Source organism: Melanotaenia boesemani, chromosome 12 (assembly GCF_017639745.1).
Source record: "Melanotaenia boesemani isolate fMelBoe1 chromosome 12, fMelBoe1.pri, whole genome shotgun sequence".
In the NCBI taxonomy this organism is placed as follows: Eukaryota; Metazoa; Chordata; class Actinopteri; order Atheriniformes; family Melanotaeniidae; genus Melanotaenia; species Melanotaenia boesemani.
Genome location: NC_055693.1, coordinates 2,258,004 through 2,275,230, shown reverse-complemented (window position 1 = coordinate 2,275,230; position 17,227 = coordinate 2,258,004). Strand labels below are relative to the sequence as shown.

The 17,227-nt window shown below is 41.9% G+C and overlaps 1 protein-coding gene across 2 annotated transcripts in view; it reads right to left on the bottom strand.

The window, feature by feature from the left end:
• The window catches only part of kalrna (kalirin RhoGEF kinase a), a 203,368-nt gene that overhangs the window by 146,490 nt on the left and 39,651 nt on the right, over positions 1-17,227 (bottom strand). For both annotated transcript variants that reach the window (XM_042002791.1, XM_042002792.1), the window contains exon 2: positions 8,967-9,041. In XM_042002791.1, coding sequence (XP_041858725.1) covers positions 8,967-9,041 — 75 coding nt within the window. The remainder of the gene's footprint in view (positions 1-8,966; positions 9,042-17,227) is intronic.

The following is a 17,227-nucleotide window of genomic DNA, read 5'->3' as shown; positions in this document are numbered from 1 at the left end:
GAGCGTTTCGGTCCGGGCTGGTACGGTTCGGAAGTTTTAGAATGGTCCAGCCAGTTCAGGTGAGCATTCCCTGTCGGACAGCTGGGGTTTAGACCAAATGCCCAGCGTGGCCTCGTACCAGTGAGACAACAGCAAACAACAGTGGAGGCCGATCAGCAGCTCGTTGTTCTGCTTGGCTTTTGGTTCTTGGTACGAAGGATACATGCCGCTTCGTACAACCAGACCTTACTGTCGTTCACAGGTTTCCTGTTTCCAACATCCAAATAAACCATGAACTGAACGGCAGCGCTGTGTTTGCTTCACACTTGCTTTTGTCGTGGGCAGTGAAGTTTTTCTGTCCGCCAATCAACAGATGCCAGCAGCTCCACCTTAATCGTACCATAGCATTTTCCTATGGACCTAAAATTGAAGGGGTACATAAATGGTTGGATGGTTTGCTTGTATGGGTCCCTTTTATAATGGAAACGTACAGACTAGCGAACCGGCCTGAACCTAACCGCTCAGTGGAAACGGAGCTTTTGTCTCAATTTGTGTCACCAGCACGGTGGTGACAACCTCTGAATAAAACTTTGTGGGACTGAACATCTCATTCGTCGAGCCGACATACATGTGAGTGTGACGGCCGGTGGAGTGAAAATGTTTGTGTGTGTGTTGGCACACACTGAGCTGAAGCAGCTGCAAAAGGGGGAGCTTTCTATAAGTTATGTTCATGGTGTGAAGTGGCTGAAATGCTTTTTCCTGTCTGTTTCCTGAATCAGGAGGTGTGAGAATCTCATTTTGACTCAGAAATGCTTTTACGGATAACCTGAATCTAAATCAGCGTGGACAGTCAGAGGACCCCGTGTGGACATCTGTGTTGTTTATTTCAACATATTTAAGCAAACGTGATTATTTTTTTTCATTCTTAATTGTTAATGAAATAAATCATTTCTATACCGGCACACTAGAAATCTGGGATTAACATTTCAACCTTAATTTATAAAAAGTAGTTCCAGGGTGATGTTCATCATGGTGTAAAAAGTAGTCCCAGGGTGATGTTTAGCATGGTGTAAAAAGTAGTTCCAGGGTAATGTTCAGCATGGTGTAAAAAGTAGTTCCAGGGTGATGTTCATCACGGTGTAAAAAGTAGTTCCAGGGTGATGTTCAGCATGGTGTAAAAAGTAGTTCCAGGGTGATGTTCAGCATGGTGTAAAAAGTAGTTCCAGGGTGATGTTGAGCACGGTGTAAAAAGTAGTTCCAGGGTGGTGTTCGGCACGGTGTAAAAAGTAGTTCCAGGGTGATGTTCGGCACGGTGTAAAAAGTAGTTCCAGGGTGGTGTTCGGCACGGTGTAAAAAGTAGTTCCAGGGTGATGTTCGGCACGGTGTAAAAAGTAGTTCCAGGGTGATGTTCGGCACGGTGTAAAAAGTAGTTCCAGGGTAATGTTCGGCACGGTGTAAAAAGTAGTTCCAGGGTGATGTTCGGCACGGTGTAAAAAGTAGTTCCAGGGTGATGTTCGGCACGGTGTAAAAAGTAGTTCCAGGGTGGTGTTCGGCACGGTGTAAAAAGTAGTTCCAGGGTGGTGTTCGGCATGGTGTAAAAAGTAGTTCCAGGGTGATGTTCAGCACGGTGTAAAAAGTAGTTCCAGGGTGATGTTCAGCACGGTGTAAAAAGTAGTTCCAGGGTGGTGTTCAGCACGGTGTAAAAAGTAGTTCCAGGGTGGTGTTCGGCACGGTGTAAAAAGTAGTTCCAGGGTGGTGTTCAGCATGGTGTAAAAAGTAGTTTCAGGGTGATGTTCAGCACGGTGTAAAAAGTAGTTCCAGGGTGATGTTCGGCACGGTGTAAAAAGTAGTTCCAGGGTGATGTTCGGCACGGTGTAAAAAGTAGTTCCAGGGTGATGTTCGGCACGGTGTAAAAAGTAGTTCCAGGGTGATGTTCGGCACGGTGTAAAAAGTAGTTCCAGGGTGATGTTCGGCACGGTGTAAAAAGTAGTTCCAGGGTCATTTTAGTTTCATGAATAAATGTCGAAACGGGAGGAAAGGGGGAGGAGAAGCTGCCTTATTTAAAGATTCATTCCAGTGTAAAGAAATGTCATTTGGTGATTTTACTTCTTTTGAATATCTTAGTTTTATTTTAAGGGGCATTCCTAAAATCCTATTTCTAATCATCTACAGACGTCCAGGACACTGTGTAAATTTTATTGATGAATTTTCTGAATTATTGTCGGTTATCTCTACTGATTTTAACCATTTCATCTTAACTGGGGATTTTAACATTCACATAGATAACATGACGGATGGTAATGTCAAGGAATTTTGTTCCATATTGGACATGTTTGGTTTGTGGCAACATGTTAAACAACCGACCCACATTCGAGGTCACATTCTGGACCTGGTTATTTCAAAGGGTGTTGATATTTCTTCTGTTGCGGTCACTGACTCGGCCTTGTCTGACCATTTTTGTATTTTGTTTGATTTACTGATCACTCAGAATGTTCAACCAACCTGCTTCTCCGTTAGGAAGAGGTACATTAATGAAAGAACAAGTGCTAAGTTTGTGGAGGCCATAGCTATGTTACCAACAACCAGTGCAGAGTCAGTTGATAGACTCCTGGATAATTTCAATCTGAAAATCTTGAATGTAATGGATGCTGTTGCACCGATAAGAATCAAGAGCAACTTGAGCAAACAGAAAACACCATGGAGAAACACCACTGTGGTTACCAGCCTAAAAAGAGAATGCAGAAAAACTGAGCGGAAATGGCGGAAAAATAAACTTCAAATTTACTATGAGCTGTACAAACAAAGCCTGCGTAACTATAACAATGAGTTGTGCAAGGCCAGAGAGCTGCATTTATCTGAAATGATTAACAGGAATGTCAACAATTCTCGCACTCTGTTTGCTATGATTGAAAAACTTACAAATCCTCCTAAACAGATAAGCCCAGAGCTCCTTTCCACTGAGAAATGCAACCAATTTGCAAACTCTTTTAGCCAAAAAATTAAAACAATTAGGCAAAATATTAATTCCACACAGTCAAACAAGAAAATTAGTCTGTGTCTAAAACCCGGAAATAATTCTGATGTCATGTCACAATTTAAAATGGTGAATTTAAAAGTCCTACAAGAAACAGTTTGGCATTTGAAATCAACAACATGCACTCTGGACATGATACCATCCGACTTTTTAAAAACAGTTTTTACCTCAGTAGAAAGTGATCTCCTACTGATAGTTAACAGCTCGCTGGCATCAGGCATTTTTCCCAAGTCACTAAAGATAGCTGCTATTAAGCCACTCCTAAAGAAAAGGACTCTAGACGCCTCTATAATGAACAACTATAGACCTGTCTCTAACCTCTCTTTTATTTCCAAGATTATTGAAAAAGTTGTATTTCACCAGCTTCATGACTTTTTAAATGAAAGTGGAAATCTTGATAAATTTCAGTCCAGCTTCCGACCTCATCACAGCACTGAAACAGCTCTGGTCAAAGTGTTAAATGACATTAGGTTGAATACCGATTCTGGTCAAGTATCAGTCCTGGTTCTGTTGGATCTCAGTGCTGCGTTTGATACTGTAGATCACAGAATCCTGTTGCACAGGCTGGAAAACTGGGTTGGACTTTCTGGAGCGGTCCTTAACTGGTTCAGGTCCTATTTAGAAGGCCGGAGTTATTTTGTTACGATCGGCAGCTATGAATCCGAGCGAGTGGCCATGACTTGTGGAGTCCCCCAGGGGTCAGTCCTTGGACCTCTTCTGTTCAACTTGTATATGCTCCCTTTGGGTAAAATATTACAAAACTATAGCATTAGTTATCAAAGTTATGCAGATGATACACAACTTTATGTGTCTCTGTCACCAGATGACTGCAGTCCAATAGACTTAATGTGTCAGTGTCTGGAGCAAATAAACACCTGGATGAGGGAGAATTTCCTACAATTAAATGAAGACAAAACTGAGATTATTCTGTTTGGTAGCAAAGAGAAGAGGGTCAGCATTGGCAAACACCTGGAGACTCGGGCTCTTAAAATTACCAACCAAGTTCGTAACCTGGGAGTGTTGATAGACTCAGATCTGACTTTCAGCAGCCATATCAAAGCTGTCACTAAGACAGCTTTTTACCAGCTCAGAAACATCAACAGAATTAAAAGTTTAGTCTCCCAGAAAGACCAAGAGAAACTCATCCATGCATTCATCTCCAGTAGACTGGATTACTGTAATGGTCTTTTAACAGGACTTCCTAAAAAGAGCATTAAACATCTGCAGCTCATCCAGAACGCTGCTGCTAGAGTTTTAACCAGGACTAAGAGATCTGAACACATCACACCAGTTTTAAAATCTTTACACTGGCTTCCAGTCAGTCACAGAATAGATTTTAAAACCCTTCTGATCATTTACAAATCCCAGAATGGTTTAGGCCCAGAATACATCTGTGATATGTTCAGAGAATATAAACCTAGCAGAGCTCTTAGATCCAAAGACTCTGGTCAACTAGTCCAGGCCAGAGTCCAGACTAAACATGGAGAAGCAGCATTTAGCTGTTATGCTGCAAACAAATGGAACAAACTGCCAGTGGAGATTAAACTTTCCCCAAATGTAGACATTTTTAAATCCAGGTTAAAAACTTTTCTTTTCTCATGCGCCTATGCATGAAATCTGCACGGTAACTTTTTTTTAACTTATCTTGCTTTTAATCATTTTAATGTAATTTATTATTTTATTGTGATTATGTGTTGATTATGTGTTGATGCCTTTTACTATTCTAAATATCTGTAATGTCTTTGTTTTATGTAAAGCACTTTGAATTGTCCTGTACATGAAATGTGCTATACAAATAAACTGCCTTGCCTTGCCTTGATGTTCGGCACGGTGTAAAAAGTAGTTTCAGGGTGATGTTCGGCACGGTGTAAAAAGTAGTTCCAGGGTGATGTTCGGCACGGTGTAAAAAGTAGTTCCAGGGTGGTGTTCGGCACGGTGTAAAAAGTAGTTCCAGGGTGGTGTTCGGCACGGTGTAAAAAGTAGTTCCAGGGTGGTGTTCGGCATGGTGTAAAAAGTAGTTCCAGGGTGGTGTTCAGCACGGTGTAAAAAGTAGTTCCAGGGTGGTGTTCAGCATGGTGAAAAAGTAGTTCCAGGGTGGTGTTCAGCATGGTGTAAAAAGTAGTTCCAGGGTGATGTTCAGCACGGTGTAAAAAGTAGTTCCAGGGTGATGTTCAGCACGGTGTAAAAAGTAGTTCCAGGGTGATGTTCAACATGGTGTAAAAAGTAGTTCCAGGGTGATGTTCAGCACGGTGTAAAAAGTAGTTCCAGGGTGATGTTCAGCACGGTGTAAAAAGTAGTTCCAGGGTGATGTTCAGCACGGTGTAAAAAGTAGTTCCAGGGTGATGTTCAGCACGGTGTAAAAAGTAGTTCCAGGGTGGGGTTCAGCACGGTGTAAAAAGTAGTTCCAGGGTGGCGTTCAGCACGGTGTAAAAAGTAGTTCCAGGGTGATGTTCAGCACGGTGTAAAAAGTAGTTCCAGGGTGATGTTCGGCACGGTGTAAAAAGTAGTTCCAGGGTGATGTTCAGCATGGTGTAAAAACTAGTTCCATGGTGATGTTCGGCACGGTGTAAAAAGTAGTTCCAGGGTGGTGTTCAGCACGGTGTAAAAAGTAGTTCCAGGCTGATGTTCAGCACGGTGTAAAAAGTAGTTCCAGGGTGATGTTCGGCACGGTGTAAAAAGTAGTTCCATGGTGATGTTCGGCACGGTGTAAAAAGTAGTTCCAGGATGGTGTTCAGCATGGTGTAAAAAGTAGTTCCATGGTAATGTTCGGCACGGTGTAAAAAGTAGTTCCAGGGTGGTGTTCAGCACGGTGTAAAAAGTAGTTCCAGGCTGATGTTCAGCACGGTGTAAAAAGTAGTTCCAGGGTGATGTTCGGCACGGTGTAAAAAGTAGTTCCAGCGTGATGTTCAGCACGGTGTAAAAAGTAGTTCCATGGTGATGTTCGGCACGGTGTAAAAAGTAGTTCCAGGGTGGTGTTCAGCACGGTGTAAAAAGTAGTTCCAGGCTGATGTTCAGCATGGTGTAAAAAGTAGTTCCATGGTGATGTTCAGCATGATGTAAAAAGTAGTTCCAGGGTGGTGTTCAGCATGGTGTAAAAAGTAGTTCCAGGGTGATGTTCAGCATGATGTAAAAAGTAGTTCCAGGGTGGTGTTCAGCATGGTGTAAAAAGTAGTTCCAGGGTGATGTTCAGCATGGTGTAAAAAGTAGTTCTAGGGTGGTGTTCAGCATGGTGTAGCATCTCCTCTTCTTCTAACATGTCTGGAAACATCTGGGAAGTGAGGAGACCAGTTGCTGGAGTTTTAGGAGAGGAATGTTGTCCCATTCTGGTCTGATGCAGGATTCTAGCTGCTCTACAGTCCTGGACCTTGGTTGCTGGATTTCTGCTTCCATGATGCTCCAGATGTTGTGTATTGGTGAAAGGTCTGGACTGCAGGCAGACCAGTTCAGCAGCCGGACTCTTCTCCTGTGAAGCCATGATGCTGTGATGGATGCAGGATGTGGTTCAGCATCGTCTTGCTGAAACCTGCAAGGCCTTCCCTGTAGGAGACGTTGTCTGGATGGGAGCAGATGTTGGTCTAAAACCTCCATGTACTTTTCAGCATTGATGTGGAAGCTGCCCACGCCATAGGCACTAATGCAGCCCCATCCCATCAGAGATGCAGCTTTTCACCTGTCCACTGATAACAAGCTGGATGCTCCCTCTCCTCTTTAGTCTGCAGGACACGCCGTCCATACTTTCCAGAAAGTATTTCTCATGTAGAATGGTTTTCCACTGTCCCAGCACACAGAGATTCCTTCTGATTATTCTACACTGTAGATGGTGGAAGGATGGAAGTCTGAGGAACATTTGTCTGAAATTGTTCCAAAATTTTTAGACCAAGTTTGTCTCAGATGGGTGAACCTCTGCTCCTTTCATCTTATGTTCTGCTGTTATGTTATGCTACACTACCTTATGTTAAGTTCTGCTACACTATGTTCCACTACGTTGCATTACTTCACGTTGTGTTGTTATTTTTTGCAACCTCATGCTAGGGTACTTCGTGTTACACTGCATAAGGCTGGGACATACTTGCTGTTAGCAATGTGTCCGTGTATGCTTCATGGCTGCCATGCATTCCTAGCATGAAGGTTGCTTACATTGATGCGAGTTGTGAAATTGACTCACATGTTCATACCAACAAGCGCATTAACACAAGGTCAGAGGTAAAAATAACAGTGGATAGTTTTGAAAACTATCTCTCGGACTTTGTCCGCAACTACCGGCATCTGTGTGATTTTTTCCTCCCCTTTGCACAGTCATAAACACTCGTGCCTGAACAGTTGGCAACAAATTTGAAGTGTTTTGGGGCCTGATGAGCTGGAAATATGATGTGAGTGGTAGATTGTAGAGATGTGACGTTCATGAACGAATCAATTCTTTTGAACGACTCTTAAATGAAAGATGGGAACCTAGGCACAGCTGTCATTTTGATTGTTTGTCATTCTTATATATTGTGAAATTTTGTAAGATATTGTAAGAACGAGCCAGTCTTTTGAATGGCTCATTGAAAGAAACGACTCATCAAGATCCGGCTCCCTTCAAAAAGCCACAAATCCCATCACTACTAGATTGACCTTTTCTCTATTTCAGAGTCTAAGTGCTGTGTACTTCCCCTTGTGGTGACCTCCAGTAATGAGTGTTTTGGCTGCGTCATGCTTCCGTCATTTGCAGTAGGTATATACACAGATGTAGCGTATGCTAACGCTAGCGTTCACAGCAAGTATATACACAGATGTAGCGTATGCTAACGCTAGCGTTCACAGCAAGTATATCCCCGCCCTAACATCACATTATGATATATGTTACACTATGTTACATTACAACACACTATGTTACCTTATTTTACACTGTGTTGCATCATGCCACACTATATTATATTATGCAGGGCAAAGTCATGTTATATTATATCATGCTATGTAATATAAAATGTTCTGTTGCCAGTGAAATTAATTAGTTGTCAAATGCTCCTCCAGGTGTTTCTGGTTTTTTACCAGGTACTTTTCCAGCCTTTTGTTGCTCCTGTTCCAGCTTTTTCCAGACATGTTGCTGCATCAAATTCACTATCAGCTCATATTTTCCAACACAGGGTGAAATGTCTCCGTTTCATTGTCTGAGATGTTGTTTATCTTCTACTGGGAATAAAATATGGCCTGGTGAGATTTGAAAATGATTGGATTCTGTTTATATTTAAATTTTTAGGCAAGCCAGTTTATTTGTACAGCACATTTCATGTACAGGACAATTCAAAGTGCTTTACATAAAACAAGCATTACAGATATTTAGAAATAGTAAAAGGCATCAAAACATAATCACAATAAAATAATAAATTACATTAAAATGATTAAAAGCAAGATAAGTTAAAAAAGTTAACATATAGATGTCATGTATAGGCGCATGAAAAAAGAAATGTTTTTAACCTGGATTTAAAAATGTCTACATTTGGTGAAAGTTTAATCTCCACTGGCAGTTTGTTCCATTTGTTTGCAGCATAACAGCTAAATGCTGCTTCTCCATGTTTAGTCTGGACTCTGGTCTGGACTCTGGTCTGGACTCTGGTCTGGACTAGTTGACCAGAGTCTTTGGATCTAAGAGCTCTGCTAGGTTTATATTCTCTGAACATATCACAGATGTATTCTGGGCCTAAACCATTCTGGGATTTGTAAACAAGCAGAAGGGTTTTAAAATCTATTCTGTGACTGACTGGAAGCCAGTATAAACTGGAAACCAGTGTAAAGATTTCAAAACTGGTGTGATGTGTTCAAATCTTTTAGTTCTGGTTAAAACTCTAGCAGCAGCGTTCTGGATGAGCTGCAGATGCAGATTTAGCGGCGTCCCATTATTTTTGGAACTGGAGTGTAAAAATGACATTTGGAAAAAATGTATTTGTGGACCGAGCTGTGACACGACACTCACCCGACACGAAGGCGACTTTCTCCTTTAACACAGGCAGGACATCAGACGCCTTTATGCCCTCAGTCCTGAAGGACCCTGGAGAGAGCAGACAGAGAAACTCAGCATTAATCCCATTATCAGATCAACATTCCTGTGAGAGCACACACATGCACACCCACGCAGACATGCAGCTTCTTCTTCTTTGGTCTCTGACAGTCGGTCAGGACATTTCATTCACGAAAGCATTAAATATGTTTTTATTTTCATGTGTTTCTTTATTCCACTGACTCGGGCTTGCACAGTGTGTGAAGATATGAGGAAAGTCTTCGTCCCTCCATCCTTTGTCCTCTCCTCCTTTCCCTCACAGTTCATCTGGTCATCCGTCTGTCATGTTATGAAATCTCTCTCTCTTTCATTTGTGCCGATGCTCTCTCTATCTCCTCACCTCTCCCCTTCTCTCAGTAGAAAACAAGCCCAAATGTCCACATCCTGCTGTGTGTTTAGCAGCCAGGACAGCATATCACACACACACACACACACACACACACACACACACACACACACACACACACACACACACACACACATTCCTCAGTTAGAACAGCAAGTCAGCAAAATTCGGACACAGAGGGAGAAAGAGAGAGAGTGGTAGAGAGACACCGGCTGTCTCTTCATTTATAAAACTCGCCGACATCAACCTGGTTATATTCACAAAACACAGACAAACCGATGAGTCAGTTTCAGTTTCAACATGTCCACCAGGTATTCTGACCTCAGGTGAGATGTTTTAAAAAAGTACATCTGAGGCCGGACTCGGTGGCCATCTGTGGAAAGCAGCCAATCAGAGATGAATTAGCAGTAAACAACATCATTCTGTTTACTTTCTTCTTTTAGAGCCAAAAGCTCATCCACAAATCTGTCTGTAACACCATCAAGTTCCCAAAAGATGATCATGTATATGAGATAAGTGACACGTAATCACACCGTCTTATCGGAGTCCAGTGCAAAACCCAGTAACACTGATGGCCACTAGGTTCTGGTCTGATCCAACCATCCAGGGTTATTTCATCGCACGGCCAACACAGAAAGACAAACAACTAAATATGAAAATATCTTTCGCATTTATATCACACACTTTGGTTTTAAAAGGTTGGACATGGACCAGACTACCATCTACTGCACCACCTTAGCTGCTAACAAGCTTTGGGGAACCAAGAGTGTCTAAAAATTAAGATCCGTGAAAAGTGAAAAAGTTGGAGGATGCTAAGTCAGAGATCACTTGTAGACGTGTTTGCTTGACGTTCTGACTACGACTTACAGTCCCCACAGCAAAGACCTGGTTCTGGTAAATTCTGTGGAGAAAAACTCCACATCAGGAATATGATGGAGACACTGTGGACATATATATATATATATATATATATATATATATATATGAACAAATACCATGAAAAGGTTTTGAAAATGAGCTTTAGTCATACTTACATTAGAGCTGCGGTATAAGACACCACCTGGGCTGGATTTCACTGGCAAACGAGTCTTATTTATTGATGTAAACAACAAAGTCAATAATAACTGTCCCAAATTTCCTGAATATCCTTTAATTCTCTGGAATTATACCCGTTTAGATGTGGCCAGCCTATAACACAATGGCTAATTTTCATGCTCACTGGCAAACACCCTACATCTCTAGCACATTCACGTAACCAGGGTTCAGTTCTGCATGTTTCATCATCTCCAACAAGCTGCATGGTGTTAATGAAACTTTGGGTTCCACTGTAAAGCCTGTACCTGCGGATGTGTGGTCATTACTGCGCCTACGTGAGAAAAATCCATCAGGCTGCACAGCGTGTTTGAGACTTTGATGCTACATCTTGTGGAAACATGGATGAAGCATGCTCAAAGATTACCACCATGAAAAGGCTTGGTGTAGAAAGTGCTGAGTCGCTGCCCTCATTGTGCACAAAAAATTCAGTTTCTCATAAACCTAAAAATTCAGGCTTCATCTGACCCATCTGCACCTCCGCTAAGGTCCAAACCACATCTAAAAGTTGTGTTTTTTTGGAACTAGAGGCCATATTCTGATTTTATGTAGGACATACTAAAGAAATACTGAGACATGCTGAGCACTAACATTTTTAATCCATATTTACTGTAATATAAGAAAGAAAAAGCTGCTGACACATGCCTGGCCCTTGGATTTACCTCTAGGTTTTATCTGCATTTGTTTTGGTTTGTACTGTATACATTTAATTATTCTCGCTGGATAAAAAATAGATTCATAAAAGATGAATAGATGTCTCAACACAGATACAGAAGCAAAAGGCCAAACCAACTCAAAACCACTGAAACAATATATGTATGAAGACCCAATTTCTTGAAATTTATATAATAATTCTCATCATGATGCAAATAAAACAACTTCTGACACCAGCCTCGAGCAGGAAACAAACTCAATCCATCCATCCTAGACGGCATCAGCTGTAGTCGTTATAGATCCAAGACAAACCAACTTCACACGAAGAAAGCCACAGTTTCAATAGAAAAAGAAATCAATGTCAGCTCCCTCGGACTGTAAATATTAATGAGAGGATCTCAGAAATAAAACCGTCTGGACACCACTGAGCTGTTTTATTAATTAGAGCTGAGCAGCAGTTCAGTCAATAACAGGTAATAATCAAAAATAGTAAACTGCAGAGCTCTCTAAAAACAAGAAAGTCGTGTAGAAAAAAGGCACACAGCTTAATTTAATTGTAAGAAATCTAGAAGTCTGAAACAGCTATGAACATTGGGCCCAAGCTGGGTCATATTTAGAGTTGACCTCTAGGAAATGTGGGTGTAGGCTTGAAATGGTTAGCATGAATGCATAAACACATAAATTATATCGGTTTACAAATCAAAGAAGGATCCACTATGTTCCACTTAGCATCCAGTCTAATTCTGCATCACTCGTGGGCATTAAGCTTTGGGCCAAAATAAAACCTGTGGAAATCTAACTGAGCCATTTACTACGACTCCTGCTCCCCGTGACAGTCAGCTGGTGTCAGAGACGGTTTTTACGGCTTTATATCAGGATTTGGAAGATTTACATAAAAAAACGGTTTGTGCTGCTCATAATAAATCAAAGTGAAAGTCTGCAACTTTTCCTCCAACAGCATCTAACACAGCAGAGGAAGTGTGTGTGGATGGGGGGGAGGGAAACACTCCGTCCTGAGGAGAGGAAACAACATTTCCACCACACACACAGGAAGCTGTGAGTAATGTTACTGTACTAATACACATGTAATGTTATGAGTCGGAGCATCAGCTGGACGAGACTTAGAAACACAGAGATGGCTGCCGAGCACGGACACATATTAATGTTTATTACATATTAATACAGGAACAATTTCACCTTCTCAGTCAATAACTAAGTACTTAAAGCTACGGCAGCTGCTAGCTAACTGAAACAGCTACGATACCAGCTTTGGTTAAAAGCTGAGACAAAGTGGCTTCCAGGGCTTTGTTTATAAAAAGTACCTGGAAATTATTGAGATTATTTCTAATATTAACCCTTAACACGTCAAGTTATTTACATTATACATTTATATTTACATTCCCAAATTTCCCTGAGGACTCTCCAAAGGGATTAATAAAGTATTTCTATTCTATTCTATTATATGAAAACAAAATAAATACAGTGGAAACATAAAGAAAATAAAATAAAGACTGGAGCAAAATTAAATCCAGTTAAAATTTGGAGAATAACAATTAATACATAAAAATAGATAATACAAGAATCTACTAATAATAGTAAATAAATAAAAATACACCAATGGAATGAAAAGACGTTAACTTAAAGATGGGGGGGTTAATACTTTTTATTGAGCTTAGCTGCTACACTAAATAAAAGCTAAGCTAAATCTGGACCCTCCAGTTTGGGGACCTGTTTACATAATAAACCAGCTCAGAAAACCAAACTCTTCTGTCACTGGGTTTATTGTTCTGTTCTCACCACAAATTCAGCAACTCTCTCCCATTTGAGTTCTCTTCTGCGCCCCCTGGTGGAAACCTCCGGTAACAAGTGCCGTACAACCAAGAATGAGAACAATTATGCTCACAGCCGAGTCGGCTGGCTACACAAAAGCCAGGTTAAAAAGCATGTCTATATTCTTGGCCTAAGATTTTATAATTTTTTCTATGGCAGTTTAAAAAGCATAAATCTACTCCAAGGCAGCTACTTTTGTCCACATGAATGAAAAACTTAAGAAACATTAATAACTTTGGACATAAAAACCAACTGATTACTTTAAAAACAATCTAACAGAGAGATTGTGTTGCAGCGTGTTTATGCTAACGCTAGCTTGTTCAGGCTGGTAAGCTCAAAGTGTTGCAGTGATCTGGTCCATTAATTTTTAGTTTTGAAAATATAATGTAGTATCTGCACATTCTACTTAGTTTAATGTTAATAAAGAAGTTTACAGTCTGTAGAGATTTGTTCATCAGCAGGAACGCTGCTGTTTCTCTGGTTTGCTCTGAATGAAGCTGAATGTTTGCAGCAGAAAGGTTTGTGAAGTTTTCTGATACTGGACACGTTGGTGATGAAGAATGAAGGTCATTTCTAAAAAAGGAAATAATGAAAGAAATGACTGGATAACCCTTAACTCTGCCTCCCCTCCTGTACCTCACCAGGAAACGATCCACACACAGAGAGGATTATGCAAATGATAACGGTCAGTCCACACACCTGCACAAACAAGCACACGTTTTACTACGGGGCTGAAAAACAGCATCAGATGTGGAGCAGACTGTTAGCAGAGTTTATAAGTTCAAGTTAACGTCTGTCCGACCGGAGCAGAGATCAGACATATTCACAGAGGGCTAAATATGGTGCCATGATGTTTGCTGCTTCATACTTTTACTGCTGTCACCGCAGTTATCCAGTCCTCATTTAATTCAGGGATAGGTTCATTATCACCATAGAACATCTTGATTATGGACATCAGCTTCTACATCTCAGCAGATGTGTGTAAAAGCACAGCTGTGAACGTTTTGCTAATCTTCTTTAAGCAGGAAGGATTGACTGAACGGCTGTAAGACAGCGTCTGGGCCGACTGTCACGATGAAACAAAAATCCAGGGGTCCATCAGGAAGAGGTGGAACCATCATGGAGGGATAAACCCCCACACGGCATGCATCCCCAACAGACTGACTCATCACTTCATCTGTGAAGCCCGCTTCAACCACGGGCTCCAGCTCGAAGGAAGCAATACCAAGCTCATTAAAAACAAACTTCAAAAGAAATAAAATGAAAACAGAAAAAGCTAAAATAAAATAGATAAAAAGCCAGAAATAAAGTTTCAGTATTAGCTGTTCTAATAAAGGATTTTAACCCTGATGTAAAACAGCTGAGTCAGCAGACCTGCAGGTTTCTGGGAGTTTGTTCCACATGTGAGGAGCACAAAAGCTGAACGCTGCCTCTCCACATTTAGTTCTGACTCTGGGAACAGAAAGTAGACCTGACCCTGATGACCTGAGGGATCTGGTTGCTCCATAACCAACCAGAAGGTCCTGAATGGATTCTGGTCCTAAACCATTCAGGTCTTTGTAAACTAGCAGCAGGAAGCCAGTGTAAAGATCTGAGGACTGGAGTTCTAGGATCTACTTTCCTGGTCTTAGTGAGGACTGGAGTTCTCGGACCTACTTTCCTGGTCTTAGTGAGGACTGGAGTTCTCGGACCTACTTTCCTGGTCTTAGTGAGGACTGGAGTTCTAGGATCTACTTTCCTGGTCTTAGTGAGGACTGGAGGTCTAGAATCTACTTTCCTGGTCTTAGTGAGGACCGGAGTTCTAGGATCTACTTTCCTGGTCTTAGTGAGGACTGGAGGTCTAGGATCTACTTTCCTGGTCTTAGTGAGGACTGGAGGTCTAGGATCTACTTTCCTGGTCTTAGTGAGGACTGGAGGTCTAGGATCTACTTTCCTGGTCTTACTAAGGACTGGAGTTCTAGGATCTACTTTCCTGGTCTTAGTGAGGACTGGAGTTCTAGGATCTACTTTCCTGGTCTTAGTGAGGACTGGAGTTCTAGGATCTACTTTCCTGGTCTTAGTAAGGACTGGAGTTCTAGGATCTACTTTCCTGGTCTTAGTGAGGACTGGAGTTCTAGGATCTACTTTCCTGGTCTTAGTGAGGACTGGCGTTCTAGGATCTACTTTCCTGGTCTTAGTGAGGACTGGAGTTCTAGGATCTACTTTCCTGGTCTTAGTGAGGACTGGAGGTCTAGGATCTACTTTCCTGGTCTTAGTGAGGACTGAGGTCCAGGATCTACTTTCCTGGTCTTAGTGAGGATTGGAGGTCTAGGATCTACTTTCCTGGTCTTAGTGAGGACTGGAGGTCTAGGATCTACTTTCCTGGTCTTACTAAGGACTGGAGTTCTAGGATCTACTTTCCTGGTCTTAGTGAGGACTGGAGTTCTAGGATCTACTTTCCTGGTCTTAGTGAGGACTGGAGGTCTAGGATCTACTTTCCTGGTCTTAGTGAGGACTGGAGTTCTAGGATCTACTTTCCTGGTCTTAGTGAGGACTGGAGTTCTAGGATCTACTTTCCTGGTCTTAGTGAGGACTGGAGGTCTAGGATCTACTTTCCTGGTCTTAGTGAGGACTGGAGGTCTAGGATCTACTTTCCTGGTCTTAGTGAGGACTGGAGGTCTAGAATCTACTTTCCTGGTCTTAGTGAGGACTGGAGTTCTAGGATCTACTTTCCTGGTCTTAGTGAGGACTGGAGGTCTAGGATCTACTTTCCTGGTCTTAGTGAGGACTGGAGTTCTAGGATCTACTTTCCTGGTCTTAGTGAGGACTGAGGTCCAGGATCTACTTTCCTTGTCTTAGTGAGGACTGAGGTCCAGGATCTACTTTCCTGGTCTTAGTGAGGACTGAGGTCCAGGATCTACTTTCCTGGTCTTAGTGAGGACTGGAGTTCTAGGATCTACTTTCCTGGTCTTAGTGAGGACTGAGGTCCAGGATCTACTTTCCTGGTCTTAGTGAGGACTGGAGGTCTAAGATCTACTTTCCTGGTCTTAGTGAGGACTAGAGTTCTAGGATCTACTTTCCTGGTCTTAGTGAGGACTGGAGGTCCAGGATCTACTTTCCTGGTCTTAGTGAGGACTGAGGTCCAGGACCTACTTTCCTGGTCTTAGTGAGGACTGAGGTCCAGGATCTACTTTCCTGGTCTTAGTGAGGACTGAGGTCCAGGATCTACTTTCCTGGTCTTAGTGAGGACTGAGGTCCAGGACCTACTTTCCTGGTCTTAGTGAGGACTGAGGTCCAGGATCTACTTTCCTGGTCTTAGTGAGGACTGAGGTCCAGGATCTACTTTCCTGGTCTTAGTGAGGACTGAGGTCCAGGATCTACTTTCCTGGTCTTAATGAGGACTGAGGTCCAGGAGCTACTTTCCTGGTCTTAGTGAGGACTAGAGTTCTAGGATCTACTTTCCTGGTCTTAGTGAGGACTGGAGGTCCAGGATCTACTTTCCTGGTCTTAGTGAGGACTGAGGTCCAGGACCTACTTTCCTGGTCTTAGTGAGGACTGAGGTCCAGGATCTACTTTCCTGGTCTTAGTGAGGACTGAGGTCCAGGATCTACTTTCCTGGTCTTAGTGAGGACTGAGGTCCAGGATCTACTTTCCTGGTCTTAGTGAGGACTGAGGTCCAGGATCTACTTTCCTGGTCTTAGTGAGGACTGAGGTCCAGGAGCTACTTTCCTGGTCTTAGTGAGGACTGGAGTAGCAGCGTTCTGGACTACCTGCAGGTGTCTGATGGACTTTTTAGGAAGGAACTCCATACAAACGCTTGTGAATCTGGACGTGAGTTTTCTGCTCGGTGACATCAGCGTCTAGCTTTAAATACCCCAGAAACATGAAACATGTCCGCCTCCAAGGCTCAGGCCAGAATCAATTCTCCTCGGTACAAAATAGGTCTGGACCACTTTTGGTATCGATGTGATACAAAGTAAAGAGCAGGTATCGCAGAAACCAATACCGATATCAGTCCGTTTTGCTTGAAATATCACAAACATTTAATGATTTTGCCTTAAATTACTGATCATGTTACTGTCAAATAAAATAGTTTTATAAAGAAACTGAATGGCAGAATTTTAAATTTTGTTTTTTAGTTGTAAACAATAATAAATAACAACGACAATGTAACAAAATAAAAAAGTTATTTCCTTTTATCACACAACTGTTTGTGATAAATAAAGTCAAGAGTGTAAATTAGATAAACAAAAGTGGCTCTCGTTCCTTGGCTTTT